This window comes from Nothobranchius furzeri, chromosome 17, assembly GCF_043380555.1.
Source record: "Nothobranchius furzeri strain GRZ-AD chromosome 17, NfurGRZ-RIMD1, whole genome shotgun sequence".
NCBI lineage: Eukaryota > Metazoa > Chordata > Actinopteri > Cyprinodontiformes > Nothobranchiidae > Nothobranchius > Nothobranchius furzeri.
In genome coordinates, this window is record NC_091757.1 from 48378646 (window position 1) to 48398892 (window position 20247).

The 20247-nt window shown below is 42.3% G+C and overlaps 1 protein-coding gene across 3 annotated transcripts in view; it reads left to right on the top strand.

The window, feature by feature from the left end:
* agtpbp1 (ATP/GTP binding carboxypeptidase 1) overlaps positions 1 to 18711 on the top strand; it is a 53479-nt gene extending 34768 nt beyond the window's left edge. For all 3 annotated transcript variants that reach the window (XM_015972748.3, XM_070546123.1, XM_015972750.3), the window contains 6 exons: positions 4069 to 4249; positions 4431 to 4560; positions 4948 to 5079; positions 7777 to 7953; positions 8626 to 8777; positions 18311 to 18711. In XM_015972748.3, coding sequence (XP_015828234.1) covers positions 4069 to 4249; positions 4431 to 4560; positions 4948 to 5079; positions 7777 to 7953; positions 8626 to 8777; positions 18311 to 18482 — 944 coding nt within the window. In that variant the 3' untranslated portion in view covers positions 18483 to 18711. The remainder of the gene's footprint in view (positions 1 to 4068; positions 4250 to 4430; positions 4561 to 4947; positions 5080 to 7776; positions 7954 to 8625; positions 8778 to 18310) is intronic.
* The last annotated feature ends 1536 nt before the right edge of the window (positions 18712 to 20247 follow it).

Below are 20247 nucleotides of genomic sequence, written 5' to 3' on the forward strand. Positions count from 1 at the left end.
ATACATTTTTGGCTATCTTAGGTGTGTTCTTGCTGTGTCTTTGTAAAGCCATGCTTTCGTTCTTTTTTAAACACAGAAACAGTTTTGTTTACCTGTTTGTAGCTACGGTTTCGCCGACAGCTGCCGGCTTCTTCAGGCTGACGCTGATGGTGGCGCGTCACTTCCTTCTCCGTTTATCTGCGGGCAGCAGAGGACGTTGTCGCCCTCTACTGCCCGCTCTCCCCTCTCCGACGATGCAGTCCCATGCGTGGTCCAGCGTGTAAACTCCGTCGTCCCTGTTCATGGTCCCACATCCACGTCTCCTTATCTCTATTGCTTCCTTGATCCATCTTTTGTATTTTTGTTGTTCAGTGGTTATGATCCGTGTGCTGTCCCAGTCCATTATGTGGTTTTCTCTTAAGCAATGATCTATTACGGCTGACTTTTTTATTGTACTTTCTGCTTCTTCTTTTGCTGCTCTTGTGTGTTTACGATTTGCCTCTTTCTCGCACTCCTTTCTGTGTTCTATTGTTCGTGTATTGAGTTGGCGTCCGGTTTCTCCTATGTATGTTTTATTGCATATTTTGCATGGGATTTCGTAGATGACTCCACATTTTTGTCCAGCTGATATTTTGTCTTTTGGGTGTACTAATCTGTTTCTAACTGTTGTGTATGGCTTTGTTGGTGTGTTTATGTTGTGTTTTTTCATTGTTGCTCTTATTTTTTCCATTATGCCTCTGATGTATGGTAGGGTTATCACTGGTTTTGGTTCTTGTCTTTCTGGGTTTCTGGTTCTTTTTTTGGGTTGTTCTTTGCTTTCTGTTTTTGTTTGTTGTTTTCCTTTGTTTATTGCCCATGTCGGGTATCTGCAGGTCTTTAAAGCGTGTTGTATGTGTTTGTCCTCTTGTTTACGGTCTCTCTCTTCTGTTATTATGTTTGCTCGGTGATATAATGTTCTGATTACTGACATTTTGTGTATGGTGGGGTGTTCTGATGTCCATAATAAATATTGGTCTGTGTGTGTTGGTTTCCTGTATGTGTTTATGTTTAGGGTCCCGTCGGTCTGCCTGGTGATTTTCATGTCCATAAATGCTATGCTGCCTTCTGTTTCTGACTCATAAGTGAATTTTATGTTGCCCGTGTCGTCAATATTGTTTAAGTGTTGTGTTAGTGTTTCTGTTTGACCTTTTGGTATGATTTCCAGTATGTCGTCTACGTAACGTTTCCATAGTTTTATTTTGCAGTTTGGGGGGGCGGTGGCTATGGCTTTTTGTTCCAGGTCTTCCATGAAAAACTCGCACAGGGTGGCTGATAACGGGTTACCCATGGCGAAGCCTTCCAGTTGTTTGTATATTGTGTTGTCGTATGTGAAGTAAGTGGAGTTAGCTACCAGTCCTATCAGTTGTGCTATGTCATCTGCTGTGAGGTTTGTCCTTTTATGTAAAGTTTTGTCTTGTCTGATTCTGTTAACTACTATGTCTATGGTTTTTTGGGTTGGTGTTTTTGTGAACAGAGATGTGACGTCATGTGAGATGAGTATGTCGTTGTCTTCTATTGTAATTTCCTTTAGTTCTTTTGCCAATTCTATGCTATTTTTGCAGTGTTGGTCTGTATTTCCTAATAACGGGCTGATGATTCTGCTGATATCTTTTGCCATGTTGTATGTTGGTGTACCTATGCTGTCAACTATTGGTCTAAGTGTGGTGTTTTGTTTATGTATTTTTGGTGTTCCATATATTCTTGGTGTTATGTTTGCTGTGGGAATCCAGTGTTTGTACATTTTTTCTGTTATTTTGCCTTTTTCGTGCAGTGGCTTCAGTAATTTTTTCATGTTTTTCTTAATGTTTTCTGTTGGATCTTTTTTAAGTATTTCATATGTATTTTTGTCTTCTAGCATCTGTTACATCTGTTGTTTATATTTTTCTCTGTCCATAACTACTGTGGTTCTTCCTTTATCTGCCGGTAGAATAATTATCTGTTCATTTTTGGATAAAGCTGTCATGGCTGATTGTTCTTCTTTTGTAATATTGCTGTGTTGAATTTGGCTGTTTTTTAATATCCCAACTACGTTATTTCTGAGTTCTGCTTTCTTTCCCTCATCTGTGATCTGTTGACATGCTAGTTCTGTTGCTACAATAAATTCATCATATGGTATTTCTTTTGGTGTGACTGCAAAGTTTAAACCTTTCTTTAATATGCTCTCTTCTGCTTCTGTTAGTTTGTATTGTGAAATGTTACATACCCATGAGTTTGGTGTGGAGTTGCCTTGTATTTCTCCCCTCTTTTTCTTGTTTATGAGTCTGTTTAACTTCTTTATGTGTCTTTCTTTCACTTTTATGAACTCTTGTTCCTGTTTTTCCATCATGTGTCCTTTAATTAGTTCCTCCATTTGTTTATCAAGTTTGTAATTCCTTTTCAAGTCCAGGTGTCCTCTTTCCAGTTCGTCCTCCACACTCCTCTGTTTGGTTATGACGTTCCTTATCCTCTCCTTGAGCAGTGCTCTCTGTGCTCTTTCTATTATATTTTGTGCTGTCTGGGTCCGGATCGATGTTTTCAGCTGTAGGCTTGTGGGTGTGATGTTTTCGTCCCGGCATCTTAAACAGAAGCGAAGGTGGTTTCTTAGACGTGCGCGTTTCTGGTGTTATCGTTCCAAACGGCGGAAGTCCTTCGTTCCTTGTTGTCCGTATTTCTCTTTGAACATCTTAGGTGTGTTCTTGCTGTGTCTTTGTAAATCCATGCTTTCGTTCTTTTTTAAACACAGAAACAGTTTTGTTTACCTGTTTGTAGCTACGGTTTCGCCGACGGCTGCCGGCTTCTTCAGGCTGACGCTGATGGTGGCGCGTCACTTCCTTCTCCGTTTATCTGCGGGCAGTAGAGGACGTTGTCGCCCTCTACTGCCCGCTCTGACCGTAAACAAGAGGACAAACACATACAACACGCTTTAAAGACCTGCAGATACCCGACATGGGCAATAAACAAAGGAAAACAACAAACAAAAACAGAAAGCAAAGAACAACCCAAAAAAAGAACCAGAAACCCAGAAAGACAAGAACCAAAACCAGTGATAACCCTACCATACATCAGAGGCATAACGGAAAAAATAAGAGCAACAATGAAAAAACACAACATAAACACACCAACAAAGCCATACACAACAGTTAGAAACAGATTAGTACACCCAAAAGACAAAATATCAGCTGGACAAAAATGTGGAGTCATCTACGAAATCCCATGCAAAATATGCAATAAAACATACATAGGAGAAACCGGACGCCAACTCAATACACGAACAATAGAACACAGAAAGGAGTGCGAGAAAGAGGCAAATCGTAAACACACAAGAGCAGCAAAAGAAGAAGCAGAAAGTACAATAAAAAAGTCAGCCGTAATAGATCATTGCTTAAGAGAAAACCATATAATGGACTGGGACAACACACGGATCATAACCACTGAACAACAAAAATACAAAAGATGGATCAAGGAAGCAATAGAGATAAGGAGACGTGGATGTGGGACCATGAACAGGGACGACGGAGTTTACACGCTGGACCACGCATGGGACTGCATCGTCGGAGAGGGGAGAGCGGGCAGTAGAGGGCGACAACGTCCTCTGCTGCCCGCAGATAAACGGAGAAGGAAGTGACGCGCCACCATCAGCGTCAGCCTGAAGAAGCCGGCAGCTGTCGGCGAAACCGTAGCTACAAACAGGTAAACAAAACTGTTTCTGTGTTTAAAAAAGAACGAAAGCATACATTTTTGGCTTCTGGGGAAAAGTGCACAATTCTCTCAGGAAATAAATCTTTTCAAGACAAAGTCTGATTGAATTAGTTGAAGCTTGTGTGGTCTCTTCAAAAGATAGAAAGAGATTTTTAAATGACTGAAATGTTCTTTTCTTTTGTAAAACACTTGAGCAATTAGGTTGAAAACTACTGGATGGCTTTGGACCATCAAGACATGTTTATGTAACTCCACCATTCTTTGTTGAAGCCCTTTTGTTAGTAGTAAAAAATACTTTTCATGAAATAATCTTTTAGTTTTCCTTTCTGTACGAGTGCTTGCTCTCTACCTGATCTCTTTCTCCCTTTTCAGGGAATCGCCCGTTGATCTTCTTGTCAGCCAGGGTGCACCCCGGAGAGACCAACGCCAGCTGGGTAATGAAGGGCACGCTGGAGTTTCTGATGGGCTCCAGCCCACTGGCAGCCAGCCTCAGAGAGGCCTACATTTTCAAGATAGTTCCCATGCTCAACCCCGACGGAGTTGTTAATGGAAAGTAAGTTCAGAGACAAGCAGTGAAATTAACTTAAAAAAAAAACATCTTTCTGCTGAACCTGGGGCCTATGCTGTGGTCACAGCTTAATGTACAACAACTCACATAAAGTCTCATCTGAATGGATTCTCTCGCTGTTTCTCTGTTATCCTTCCCCTCCTCTGCCGTCTCCTTCCTGCTGTAGTCATCGTTGTTCTCTGAGTGGGGAGGATTTGAATCGCCAGTGGCTGAACCCCAATCCCGAGCTCCACCCTACCATCTACCACACTAAGAGCCTGCTGCAGTATCTTGCATACATACAAAGAGCCCCACTGGTATGACCTCTAATTAACTGCACTTGAACTACTTAGGGGGACGCTTTGTTTAGCACTTTTTCAGCATTATTTTTCAGAGTATTGTTGCTAGTTCTCTTGCTAGGCTGCACATCCTATTCAGATGCATTCCCTCAGTGTTTAAAAATCAATGAATGTTTTATGATAGTAATGCGTTCACCAGTGCTACACTTTGTGTTAGTGTAGAGAGATATGTGTACAATATAAAGAATAACTAGAACACAGACTTTTAATAATAACATATTTTTTTAGATGAATGTGTTTCCTCCTAATTTGCATGTATTTAATAAAGAGTACATTTTTTATTGGTGAACCTTCATGATTCGTCATGATTTCCTCTGCTTCTCTTACCTTTTTGTGCGTGTGCAGGTGTTTTGTGATTACCACGGCCATTCCAGGAAGAAGAACGTCTTCATGTACGGCTGCAGTGTGAAGGAGACAGTCTGGCAGACAAATATCAGCGCCAGCTCAAGTGACTTGCAGGAGGATCTCGGATACAGGGTGAACAGAATCCACAAATAGCGTTTGTTTTTCCTTGTTTGAATCAGTTTAATTTAGTTTTGCCACCAAAAAGACTTAACACCAATAGTATCAAATTTGGGCGATCCATCCCAAAGCAAACTCATCTAAATGCATCAGTCAGTCTGTCAGTGCGTCCCAGGGCAGCTGTGGCTACATCCTAGCTCATCCCCACCAGCTTGTGAATGTGTGTGTGTGTGAATGGGTGAATGTTGTGAAGCACCTTGGGGGGTTGTAGAACCCTAAGAAGGTGCTATACAAATACCATTTTACCATTTACCACATCTTGGCTTGCGACCAGGGAAGACTATTGCTGACTTAGCATCCAGGAGAGGGCAGAGCACATCTCAGCTAGTAGAAGCTAACTGTTAGCATTGGCAACGCCACAGCACGGCAGAACTTCTTCAGATCTGTGCTATTTGTGGAGATAGAATTGTCTATGTGGCTGTTGCGTTACTATTAGCCAATCAGAGGTGAGATGTTTGCGTATCTTCGTCTTCGTCTTCGTCTTCCTCCGCTTATCCGGGTCCGGGTCGCGGGGGCAGCATCCCAATTAGGGAGCTCCAGGCCGTCCTCTCCCCGGCCTTGTCCACCAGCTCCTCCGGCAGGACCCCAAGGCGTTCCCGGACCAGATTGGAGATGTAACCTCTCCAACGTGTCCTGGGTCGACCCGGGGGCCTTCTGCCGGCAGGACATGCCCGAAACACCTCCCCGGGGAGGCGTCCAGGAGGCATCCTGACCAGATGCCCAAACCACCTCAACTGGCTCCTTTCGATCCGGAGGAGCAGCGGTTCTACTCCGAGTCCCTCCCGAATGTCCGAGCTCCTCACCCTATCTCTAAGGCTGAGCCCGGCCACCCTACGGAGGAAACTCATTTCGGCCGCTTGTATCCGCGATCTCGTTCTTTCGGTCATTACCCAAAGCTCATGACCATAGGTGAGGATTGGGACGTAGATCGACCGGTAAATCGAGAGCCTGGCTTTCTGGCTCAGCTCCCTCTTCCCCACAACAGATCGGCTCAGCGTCCGCATCACTGCAGACGCCGAACCAATCCGCCTGTCGATCTCCCGATCCCTCCTACCCTCACTCGTGAACAAGACCCCGAGATACTTAAACTCCTCCACTTGAGGTAGGACCTCTCCCCCGACCCGGAGGTGGCAAGCCACCCTTTTCCGGTCGAGAACCATGGTCTCAGATTTGGAGGTGCTGATCCTCATCCCAGCCGCTTCACATTCGGCCGCGAACCTACCCAGCAAGAGCTGAAGGTCAGAGCTGGATGAAGCTAGGAGGACCACATCATCCGCAAAAAGCAGAGACGAGATTCTCCTGCCACCAAACTCGACACACTCCACACCACGGCTGCGTCTACAAATTCTGTCCATAAAAGTGATGAACAGAACCGGTGACAAAGGGCAGCCCTGGCGGAGTCCAACCCTCACTGGGAACAGGTCCGACTTACTACCGGCTATGCGGACCAAACTCACGCTCCTCTGGTAAAGGGACTGAATGGCCCTTAACAGAAAGCCACCCACCCCATACTCCTGGAGCGTCCCCCACAGGGTGCCCCTGGGGACACGGTCATAAGCCTTCTCCAAATCCACAAAACACATGTGGATTGGTTGGGCAAACTCCCATGCCCCCTCCATCACCCTTGCAAGGGTATAGAGCTGGTCCACAGTTCCACGGCCAGGACGAAAACCACATTGCTCCTCCTCTATCTGAGATTCAACTATCGATCGGACCCTCTTCTCCAATACCTTGGCGTAGACCTTTCCCGGGAGGCTGAGGAGTGTGATCCCCCTATAGTTGGAACACACCCGCAGGTCACCCTTCTTAAAGATGGGGACCACCACCCCGGTCTGCCACTCCCTAGGAACTGCCCCCGATGACCACGCAATGTTGTAGAGACGTGTCAACCATGACAGCCCTACAACATCCATAGCCTTGAGATACCCAGGACGAACCTCATCCGCCCCCGGGGCTCCGCCGCTGTGTAGTTGTTTGACTACCTCAGCAACTTCTGCCCCCGAGATCGGACAGTCCATCCCCAGGCCTCCCAGCTCTGGTTCCTCCTCGGAATGCGCATTGGTGGGATTGAGGAGCTCCTCAAAGTATTCCTTCCACCGTCCGACTATAGCCTCAGTTGACGTCAGCAGCTCCCCATCCCCACTGTAAACAGTGTGAGCGAGTTGCTGCCTTCCTCTCCTGAGGCGCCGGACAGTTTGCCAGAACCTCTTTGGAGCCGATCGATAGTCTTTCTCCATGGCCTCACCAAACTCCTCCCACGCCCGAGATTTTGCCTCGGCAACTGCCACTGCTGCACCCCGCTTGGCTATCCGGTACCTGTCTGCTGCCTCCGGAGACCCACAGACCAGCCACGCCCTGTAGGCCTCCTTCTTCAGCCTGACGGCTCCCCGAACCTCTGGTGTCCACCAGCGGGTACGGGGGTTGCCACCACGACTGGCACCGGCCACCTTACGACCACAGCTAGCAACAGCCGCCTCGACAATCGCAGAGTGGAACAAGGCCCACTCGGACTCAATGTCCCCCACTGCGTATCATTAATAGAATATTAATGAGAAAGACTCCAAGCACCCCCCATGGCTGGAAAAATTTCCGGGGGAAACACTGACACTTGCACACAAAAACATTTATAGAAATTTACTTTCATATTTTTAGACTCTTCCTAAGATCCTGTCCCAGATCGCCCCGGCCTTCAGCATGGGAAGCTCCAGTTTTGTCGTGGAGCGTTCCAAAGAGTCGACCGCCCGTGTTGTTGTGTGGAGGGAGATCGGAGTCCAGCGCAGTTACACTATGGAGAGCACGCTGTGTGGCTGTGACCAGGGCAAATATAAGGTGTGTGCTGGATTTACACTACGAACTAATCTAGTGTTCAGAATGCAGATTACTGCATTGACTTCATATATTCTTGTCACCAGCATTTAATTTAAACAAATCTATAAATATCTCTTTTTGAGTGCAAACTAATTGATAAGATAGTTTTTTTTGTGTGCTAAAATAATTTAAAGAACATAAAGAAGGAAATAAACATCATAATTGGACTTGGAGCTGCCTCCTAAATCATCCACCAGGTGGAGGCACAGTTCTTTTCCTCCCACTCTGATCAGTCCCTATCCATTCTACAACGTTCCATTTTCTCTCTCCATGTTTTCCCTTCCCAGTTGTTTTCTCAGCTCTTAGTTTTGCCAAAGTCAATATTTAATATATTTGGAGTTCAAGAGGTCTCTCTTGTTCTCTGTGAGAACATTTGGCCACATTTGCAGGGACTATTGTCTTCTAAATTGTAGCTGTAGCCAAGTTTGAATGTTTCTACTTCTGCTCTGGGGGAAAATAAACTAAGTGTCCTGGTTGAACCGGAGGTCAGCTTAGGGTGGGGGTTCTCCTTTGCTTCGTCTGTTCAGGGTTTGTAAGTATCTGTACGCAGTTGAGTGTAATGTTATGTAATTTATTCTGAGTTTGTTTTGGAGGTCAAACTCACGTGATGATTATTTTGAATGTTCTTTACAGGGACTTCAGATTGGTACCAGAGAGCTGGAAGAGATGGGAGCTCAATTCTGTGTGGCTCTGCTGAGGCTGAAGAGGTTAACTGGTCTCCGCAATCACCAGAATCTGCTGGATTTAGAGTGCGACATCATCGGGACGCAGTCAAAAGCAGCCAGGTCTGTGGTAGGGAATAAAATAAAATAAAAGTCTAAATTGATTTATTTATCCAGGAATGTATTTGTCAAACATAACCCAGTTCCAGACCCTCTTCTACTGCCCTGTTGTTTTGTGATCTGAGGTTAAACGCTGCATGTTGAAGCCAGGTGCTCACACTCCTGTTGGCCTGAATTATTTGTTATAATGTCAAATCCTGGTTGTTCATAGCCTCATTTTTATGTTTTACAGACATGTCTGACCTGAAACTTAAACACAGGCACCATGTTAACTCTGCTCAATCTGAAACCAGCTGTAATCTGTAATGTCAGAGTTGTAAATGCAGCTTCTGGTTTTCCTCGGCAGGGGAAATAAATGAAGGGTTGTGTTTATGCAGTGCTAGAGTGAGCGTCATTTGAGTTTTATCAACCGTCTCCCCAAGCAGCGTTTTTCAGGGACTGCTCTTGTAGTCAGTGGCACTGGGCTGCCCGGCATGGATTAAGTGGACATTGAACATGTAAACTAGGCTGCCCTTCTACATGACCAGAATATATTTGCATGCTATTAGAGACCTAAGTACCAGTCTGTTCAAAGGCAACTGCACTAAGTATGTTTATAATGTAGCTATATGACACAAAGACCCACATCACGGCTCTACCAAGGGTAACACACGCCGTTGTGTTGTTTGCGTGTCTTGTACACGGGTAAGAGCTGAGATCATTTAGGTTTCTTATCTGAGATGACAGCTTTTTCTTTTCTATCAACCTTCAGTAGTAATTTTTCTGTGAATAATAGAATGAGATAAAAGTAATAAGCCATTTTCCGCTTCAATTTTCTTCCATAGGAAGTACAAATTTATCTTTTCGCTAAAGTAATTTCAATTTTACTATCAGGTTTGGTGTTTTACATAAAAAACCAGCAGCCCATGCTTTGATCGTACTTTCTTCATGAATGTCGGGGATGCTCGATATTGGCTCTCTACCAATATCCGTTATACTGACATTGTCCAACTTTTAATTTCTGGTACTGATATATGCAGACCCCCCCCCATAAAACAAACCTAAATCGTTTTAGGGTGCTACCATCACTTATCTCCATCCTTCAACTGTAAACATTATCTTTGCAAAATGACAACTACTTAAATTTAAGTTAGTCAATAAGAAAAAATGTCATGTTTAATTGGTCTCCAACGGCAGCTGACTAACCCGCTGTGATGCCTTTAGGCCAAAGATCATTTTTAAGTTCATGATGGGAAAAATGTTTGACTAATAAGTTAATAATTTTGAAAACAGATTAAAGTTTTTATGAACAATCTTTGTTACATATTCACCTCAAATAACGTATTTGCTTCGCTCACGTTTATGTTTAAGCAGAAACAAGAGACTCTGAATGTGCTTTATAGGTTTGTACCTTGAAGGACCTTCGTTTTTGTAACCATCAATGTGTTTAGTAGAAGCCAACCGATATGGGTTTTTAAGGCCGATGCTGATACCGATTTTTAAAGAATTTTGTTGCCGATGGCTGATATCTACAGCCGATCATTAAGGCCGATCTATATACAATACATCACTGTAATTTAGACTAAAACGTTTTCAAAAGAGAAAGTAAAGAAAGACTCTGCACAATCAGTGTGTTTATTTCTGACCTTAACTCACAGCCTTCTACTCACAACCAAAGTGAAGACGCCTCTGGATGAAAAGAAAAATGTCTTCAAGGTAACCAGAAAAGTCCAGCTGTTTTTTTATATTAAAGCTCAGGATGGTCATGTCCAGTAGGGCTGGGCGTTATGGCCTCAAATCTATATTGCGATATAATCTGAAGCATGTGCGGTAACAATATATATTGCGATATTTTTTTTCCTCTGTTTATACATATCAAAATGACATGCTTTTAAATATCCTCATGTGACAAATATATGCCACATGAGGCAGATATAGGCCTCCTCCTCTGCCCACTCCATGCTTGCAGTCACTGCCATTCTGTTGTCCCAATGTCAGCAGTAGGGATGGGTACCTTTGACATTTGAATCGATCCGGTACTAATTCCCGGTACCTACGAGTCGATACCGGTACTTAACGGTACCAATTTTCGATACTTTTGAGTATTATTTTAATTCTCTTTTATAATTAAATATATATTTTTCTCAATATATAACCATATTTGATAAATATCACGATAAATATCATACAAGTTTGTATTTTAACATCGTCCTTGTAGTTTTATAAGCTGATAATTAAAATGAAGCAAACATCTTTACTGTGAACTAAATTTACTGTATCTTCATTCCTTTTGCCGTCCTTTTTCATTTGATTTTTCCTACTGGGAAGTTAGAATTTCCGAGGAGAAAGCGAACGCACCATTAGCTGATAACAACGGTGGCAATGGAAGCTAACATATCAAGCTAACGTTATCTTTAACAGTTTATTTAGCTGCTGGAGCAGATTAAAACGATGATGCCTCAAACTTAGATCGTTGTCACTGGTTTTACCTTCACCCAATCACCCGTCGCATTTAGTAAAGTAAAGCCAAACTTTAGAGCGCGTTCATGTTCTTCTAGTCGGAAATTCGGAGTTCCGAGGAGAAAGCGAACGCACCATTAGCGAAACGGAAGCTAACAAGTCAAGGTAACGTTATCTTAAACATTTTATTTACCTACTGGAGCAGATTAAGATGAGGATGTCTCACTTAGATCGTTGTCTGTCGCTTGTTTCATCACCCAGTTACCCATCACATTTAGTGAAGTGGACCCAAGTTTTAGCGTGCGTTCTTTCTACCATGCTTGCTCTGTTTACAACGGGCTCGCAGGGACCGGCGACATAACGCTCTTGCGCATGCGCAACTGTCTTGGCAGTACCGAAACGAGGCACCGTTTGAAATGACGTGAATCGGTGTTCGGTCGGTACTATGGAATTCGGTCGGTACCTTAAAAAGTACCGAATTCGGTACTCATCCCTAGTCAGCAGGGTGCACGTCTTAGTGATGTCATGTGTTATCGCGATATCGCGGTATTGCGATATTGCGATATAGCCAAAAACTCGTATCATTACCCAATTTTATATCGTTTCTATCTTATATCGTTTATATTGCCCACCCCTAATGTCCATGTTGACAGAGAATCTACACCTAATGGTTTCTGCAGTGTGTACATATGTACATGTTATAACCAGTTATAATCAGTTCAGTAACAACCTAACAGTTTTAAAACATTTAAACTCTCAACAGACTCAATAGTTCAAAAAAGCAAAGAAATAATCTCAACTGTGTGTGGTGAGATTTATTATATGATTATTATTATTTTTGTTTTACTCATTATCTGTAGCTGCTCCTAGTGAGCAGAACCAAGTGTCATCACTAGCTGCTGATGCTGTTATTTTATGGGTTTACAGACGAGTGCTGTGTTTGACTGTTGATGCTCCGTGTTTTTATTTCTGCAGCGAGCCTTACTAACTCACCTCACTCCACCCAGAGTTTCTTCTTTAAAGCTCGTATTAAATCTACCATCTCCACGCATTTTAATGAGCTTCCTCCGCACCGCATTTTCATTGTAGGATACAAACTTTACAACACTTTCACAAAGTAAAAGTTCGGCAGATATGTTTGTTTAAATTTTTGCTGCTGTGCACCAACAGTGTGAAAGGAAGGGAGGGGGCGACGCAATGCATTGTTCAGGGTATCTCTAGGCTCCACAGTAGCCGCGGCGGACAGCTGGTTTGACTGGCTCTTATTCCAGATCACGTTTTTTTAATGGACATTGGCTACGGATTCTTCCGTTCGGCGGACTGGGCATCGAAACTAGGAATCATAGCTTAAAACTCTGAATGAGTCTGGGAAAAACTGACAGTTAGTCCCGGTTCCAATCGATGCTCGATACCCAACCCTAAATTCCCCGCTAATGTTTTATTGCAATCTTCAATCTTCCGTTTATGCCTTCTACCAACTGACTTGATTTTACTAACAAACCCCAGTAAATTTATTCACGCTGGCACTTGCCTTTGTTGCTGAACAGAGTGCTAAACTAACTAGCATCTGAAGCCAACATGTTCCAAGCCTAATACTTGAATGCTAAACAGGTTACGTGATGAGTTTGATGACCACTCGATAAATAAATTTTAAAGGCCAACTCAACATTGCATGTTTTCTTGTAAAGATGAGGAAAGAAATCTTACTGTTTATTTCAACTTAAGGTGACCTGGAGCACAGCCCTGTTGAGTGGGCTGGCTCATGGTGTGTTGGGGTCCTTCGGGTAGGCAGTTGGCCGCACAGGTGCCTGATTTTTATCGGGTTTTAAAAATAATTTCTGCCGATATAGAAATAAAAGAGTTTATCAGTCGGCCTTTAGTGTTTAGGAAATGTTTTGATGTATGTTAAAGTTACTTAGGGTTATAAAATGGAAGCAGTGTACACACATGCTAAGCTAGGCTAATTGCTAAGTGTGAAGCTAAGATGTGTGTGTTAGTTGGTAATGTATCTTATCTTCTATAAGTTGCAGCTATGTTGATAAGTCATTTACAAATATCTTCAGAAAATAAAAGCAAGCCTTGGGTGAAGATTTTTCTCAGTTTTAGCTAGCTGACTAGCTACATATAGCCACGTGCTGTGAGGAGAGCTTACGGGACTGCCAACTCTCCGGTATTGAGCATGAGACACATGCTTCTGACCCTCTTCACGCGCTCTAATGCCACACCTCTAATATCTCACGCTGAAGAATCAACTACCCCCCGGGGGTGAGACGCGCGCTCTCACGCAGGGTAAATTTGTACTTAACATGTTGTGCCAAACAAAATTGAATATCTCAAAAGCTTTACCTCAGATCTGTCATATTTTGACATTTTGAAAGGGAGAAGAAGTAGCTGAAAAGTTTGATGTATAATATGTGTATGACATATTTAGGATGGGTCATTAAGTGTAAAAACAATATTTTAGTATTTTCCAATATTAAAGTCCCATTAGTTGTCACACACACTGTGTGTGCGACATTTGTTCTCCGCATTTGACCCATCCTCTGGGGGAGCGGTGAGCTGCAGACACAGCCGCGCTCGGGAACCATTTGGTGGTTTAACCCCCCAATCCAACCCCTTAATGCTGAGTGCCAAACAGGGAGGCATTGGGTCCCATTTTTTCAAAGTCTTTGGTATGACCCGACCAGGAATCGAACCCTGATCTCCCAGTCTCAGGGCGGACACTCTACCACTAGGCCACTGAGCTGGTTACGATGTAATGCCAATATCAGCCAATATTAATAGTAGTTGATAATATCAGACATTCCTAATGGGCATGTTCCATTCGTCTTCATTAAAATGAAACCATCTACAAGACAAGATGTGATTTCAGAGCTTAAAGTGACAATTTGTATTTTTACCTTTAATCTATGGAAATATCCATCGAAACCTTGAAAATTATTAAATGATGTCCAGTAGTTGAAAAATATTGGCGGCTTTATAGCATATAACCATAAAAACTAGGTCTAAAGTACATAGGGTCTTAGTCTCTGGGGGACGTTATATTAGACGTAACGTTTCCTTCTGTCTGGCTCGGGGTCCTGCGCCTGTTGATGACGTCTTACTAGATGATTGGCTGGCCGTACGGCTTATGGAAGCTACGTTGCGATGTTCAAAAACATTTAATGACAAATTTGATAACAAATTTGCTAAACTCTTTCCAAAACGTGAAAGAACAGAATCGAAAAAGAGATGCAGTATATTTTGGCCGTGAGGTACTGCCATACTATGATGACTTCATCGTCAGGCGCAGGACCCCAAGCAGATCCGCAAACTACATCACCAAAAAACTACAATCGGCATTGCATTCTTTCGATGGAAGGAACTGAAGGACCATCAAAGTCTGAGGAGTCACGCCAAGGTTGCATACTTTCTGCTCCACAGATAACAACATTTACCGTGAGGTTCTAGCGACAGTCACGGTCTATATGGTGTAAAACTACCCACAATTGTATGTACTGCCCCCTAGCGTCTGGAAACTACACACTACACAAGTTATATTTCATGAATCCAAATGAATGCTGCCTTTCCGAACAAGTATAAGGTTTTCTAATCGTCTTGATTGAAATGACCAGTCAAGGAAAATTCTGTCGAGATGGAATATTCTTCATTCAGCGCTGCTCCTTAAAGTAGCTTTCCGGAGTTTTCTCCTTTCAGAAATGTTGACTGAGTTTTCAGAAATCCGTGAAGTGATTATCTTATCATGTACTGTGATATGATGTAAGCAATACCTTTTTTCAGAGGTGTGACCAAGTCACTGCTTTGCAAGTCACAAGTAAGTCACAAGTCTTTCCATTCAAGTCTTGAGTCATGTCCAAGTCAAAGCACCCAAGTCCAAGTTGAGTCCAAAGTCAATGATGTGGAAGTCCAAGTCAAGTCCAAGTTCTTAACTTTGATTTTTCTAATCATAATCAAGTCATCTGTCCAACTTTATTTTTATGACAATGATAATCAATAAATTCCAGAAATAAAGCTTCTCAAAGGGGCATTATGGAAGTTTGACAGCCAAAACATGTATAGAAATAATAAAATTTCTTCTTCATACATTCTCCTGCAATGCCCTGGTCCTGTAGAATGAGCCCTGGCATTTTTACTGTGATTGCCTGTTTTTCTGTAAAATCACAGAAAAAGAGAGATGCTCGGGTCGAGCAGGCTGCTTCATGCATGTTCACGCTCAGGCATAGCCCGTAGCGTTTGCTATCAGTAGCTTTAGCAGCAGAGAGAGGCATTGCCACTTTGTCGCTGTTCCTAACACGTAGTGACGAAGCTAGCTACATTTCTGAGGAGCCTTAGCTACTTTCTGTAGAACTTTCTTCTAGATATTTCCTGCAAATTAGCAACAAAATAGCCATTTTTGCTCCAAACCGTTCTTTGATGTTTCAGCTGTCATCAAGGATATAAATGTTACAGATACAAAGGACGTCACTGGCGCTTTAGCTCACCTAGTAAGACGTCGGACTCTCACACAGAAATCCTGGATTCGATTCTGGATGTGAACATAGTTTATTTAGAGTTTCTCTTTTACATTAATGGTATATTTTTTTTACAGTAAGATGCCCAAATTTTTATTTGAGACTCGCCGAATGACGTTGAATTCACAGATAAAAAAGATGTGGGTTCAACTTTCATTTTGGAACAATTTTTCAAGCAAGGGAAGGGAATGATCTGAGCATGCAGGAGGACTGACCCATCTTAAACCTTTGTCGGCTGTGCTGAAGAGAAAGGTACAGAACCAAATTATTTAATTAATTAGCTGCGCGTTCTCCTGTCCTCTGTCCTCCGGGCCACACACACACACACACACACACACACACACACACACACACACACACACACACACACACACACACACACACACACACACACACACACACACACACACTCACACACACACACACACACACACACACACACACACACACACACACACACACACACACACACACACACACACACATACACAAAAGGGACTGTCTCAGCTGTTATTTTCGTTAAGGAGTGTGCACGTACAGCATGCGCGCCTCGTGCACGAGCCTACTATTGAAGCTGCTGTTACGCTTTTGGCTTGAGGGGGCAATCGCGAGCATAAAAATTCAAAACTCCGTAAAGTCCCTTTAAAGCTTAATTTATTTGCTCAAACAAGCAGAAAGTGCAACTGAAACAGATTATAAAAAAGTGCTGCTGCAGTTAGAACAAGATCAAACCCAGAACCAAGAATGATTTATGACTTGTGTCCATGCTGTGCCAATTTTGTGCTAAAATTTTAAATATGCTCAAGTCATCATCAAGTCAACAGATGCAAGTTGATTCAAGTCACAAGTCATTGGCGTTCAAGTCCAATTCAAGTCGTAAGTCTTTATAGATTTTATCAAGTCAAGTCAGAAGTCATTAAAATAATGACTCGAGTCTGACTCGAGTCCAAGTCATGTGACTCGAGTCCACACGTCTGCTTTTCTTTTTATTTGCTAAGCACGCCCCCTGCCCCGCAGAGCTCTGTGTAATAGATAACTGAGCATTGACCAGAACTAACCAATAGTGTTAAACTACCGCTTATGTGCTTCAAATTTAAGGAATACCTCAGCTGATGCAGAGCTGATGAACTTTTCACGGACAAGTAAGTCTCAAAAATATAAATATATGAAAACACATGACATGAGAAAAATACTTGTAAAACTACGTGTTTTAGCTGTTTGTCGGCTATAGAAGCACATTTATAAACAACAAATGTGAAGTCGCCATCTTAAAAAAAATGGATCGACAGACTTTCTATGTGATAAGCTTGTCGGCCACTAAATTGTGCCATCGAATAAGAGAAATACTCCGGTAAGATGCTGTTAAACTTGGTCAAATGAACGCTGTGACCAAAGAAGTTATCTTCGTTTTGTTTTTTATCGAATTGTTGGCAGCCTCTCCTCTCAGCGTATTTGGAATAAGTGGATTTGACAAATTGGTTTCATGCAGAAAAAACACACACAACCCATCTTTTTGCAGACATTTCTCAGTCTCCTCCTTAGTAACGCACTCTGCTCTCGTATTGATATATTCATTCATCATTTATGTGTCTGATCATTAAGACACTCCAAAAGTGTTTGAGCGCTTGCCCTCAGGGATTGGTTGCTTTCATCTTTGATTTATGGTTTTGTGCGTGGCCTTTGGTGTGACTGCACTTACCGTTTTAACACAAATAATAATAATAATCATTGTAGGTGCTGGGAGGCCTCTCTTAGTGCATATAGATGGGCAGATTCAGGAGAGTTTGTTTTTGCTCAGTGTTTATGAGACAGGTTAGAGGGTTTAGTTCAGCAGAACAGGAAGCTTTTATAAATAATCTTGTGTGATTTTGGCTGAAGTCTGTTTAAAAAGCAGCTGAAGCTCGTGAATCCCGAGAACGTTAAGCGAATTAAGTGTTTTTAAAATGGCCTGTAATGGTTGATGCATAACTTTCACTATCTGTTTGGACATTTTACTGTCCATCACACACACACACACACACACACACACACACACACACGCACGCACGCACGCACGCACGCACGCACACACACACACACACACACACTTACCGTACATTTATAGACGCACAGTTCCCCTGTATCTCTGTCTCTCTCTGATGCACTCACACTGCGAGGAGCTCAGTAGGAGCTCATTGTCTGAGCCCCAGATCGACTGTCTCCCTAGGATCACATTTCAGACCATTAACACCATTAAAAACCCACTAAAGCCACTAAAACCTCAAAGAACCAGTAACCATTTAACCATTAAGACCCATAGGAAAAAAAACAGCCTCACTGGCGAGCGCTTACAAGCAACATTTGTTAGGCTAGATTTTGTTATGCAAAACTTTGTTAATGCCTATAATTGTGTTTTTGATGCCAGTCAGATGTTTTTGTTTGAATATTTCAGTTTTTTTTTTCTGACTTGACTAAAACTTTAGATGGTTGTTTTCCTACAACTATCACGGTTATTTTGTTCCATAGACCATGATGATGATCCAGAACTTCTCACTCAAACATGATTAAATGTTCATGTAATAAAGTTGCTTTATTTCACGTTGGCAGCTCCCTGACTACCTATGTGATGGAGGAGGATGAGCCATCCTTCCTGGAAGCGATAGACTACAGCGCTGAAAGCAACGACGAGGACGGCGAGCCCGAAAACGAACTCTGCTGTGAAGTTCAGGAGAATTTTGATCTACTGTCAGACTCTGAAACCACCACAGGGACTAGTTAGTGATCAACTTTGTACCTGCCTCTTTGACCTTTTAACTAGCCAATGCTTGGTGGGGGTAAACAAAGATGCCACTGGAGTAACGGAAAGAAGCGTCACCTCTCACGATGAAATAACTTAGTCACACCTGAACGAGCCCACCACCTGCCTTTCTCTTGCTTAAGCAGCAGTAAGAATCAGGAGTGAATGTTTTCCTCACACTGTCCCACTGTTCATAAACCTCAGACACCTTATAGCCTCTGAGTGTCACACGTAAACGACCACAACCAGGCTTATGCAGCAGGCAACACTGTCGTTGACTAAATAAAGTTCTTCAGAGCTGCTTACACAGCGGCAGACCTGCCTTCCCGATTAAACGTCCTTCTGATCCTCATCTCATGTATTAAACCCACCTCACCCCTCATTTGGTGCAGTCTCTCACATGCTGTTTGCCTTCCTATTTACCAAATTGAAACTATTTATATCACATGAATGTAAAATGTTCAAATCTTTATATGTAAATGGGCCTTATTCTACACAATATGGAGATGTACACAGCAGACTCACCATGGCTTGTCTCACGTTTTTAGTTGCACTCGGCTGTTAGGCACTTTGATTGAATGTATAAAATATCCACATGTACTGTCAGTGTTCTCACTGTCCTGATAACCAACAGTATCCTAAAGCAGAAACAAGCAACTGGTGTTAATTAAAACTTCATTTTGCACTGTTTGTATAGAGTTAGAGCTAGGACTAGTGTAAAACTCACTTTATACATCACTAATAGAGAAAAAGACGTTCTCAAGGCCCAGCAAAAGGTGACGCTCTCTTTGTTAGATTATATTTATTATAGTATAATGTTGCCTCCTTTGCTTCCTTTTATTCTATGTGTAGATTTTGCACATTTGCATTGCCCCATGCATAACAACACAATTGGTGCTGTTTATCAAGAGTAAAGATTGGTTTTAATGCTTTTACATTAATATATATATATGTGTGTGTGTGTGTGTGTGTGTGTGTGTGTGTGTGTTTCTGTTAGATCTGTACAGATAGTTAGTGCATGGCTTTTTTGTTCTTTTTTAAATTATTCTTAATTTATGGAGTTTATCAGGTGCATCTTGCATGTTTGTGGGAATCACTTTTGGTGTCTAATGTGTGTATCCCTGGATTTTAAGTTATTCCATTATTTAGCTCAGCTAAATGCTCTTAAAAAGATTATTTTCTAAGTTACTTTCCAAACATTGTCTTTCTTCACTTTTTCATTTGATCTTTTGTTGTTTTCACATTTTATTCACAAGCATCTTATGAACCCAGATCAGTGTGTGTGTGTGTGTGTGTGTGTGTGTGTGTGTGTGTAATAAGCTGATTTTGTGTTGTAATATGAACTGTGTGTACTATCATACTTATGTTTGGATCAGATTGGGTTTATTCTGCTCTCAGCTCTTGCTTTATTTGCTTTGAGGTCAACAAGAACAAATGGTACTATATTTTGAGTTGAGTGGCCGTAAATTAAAGGTAAAAGTAAAGGCTTGGGAAATAAACTGTGAACGAAATAAGCTTTTTTTGTTATTATTTATTTACAAATGCAGTCTTCTAACTTTATTATTTGAATGGCATTAGCATGAGATGGTACAGTGCAAAAGCTATAAATTAGGGATGCAACAATGTCACTTTTTTTCCAAACCGATATGATACCAATACTAGGATCTGAGTACTCGCCGATACAGATTACAGATACCAATACTTCTACCGCACAAAAAATGCAATGAACTGGAGTACAGGCTTTATT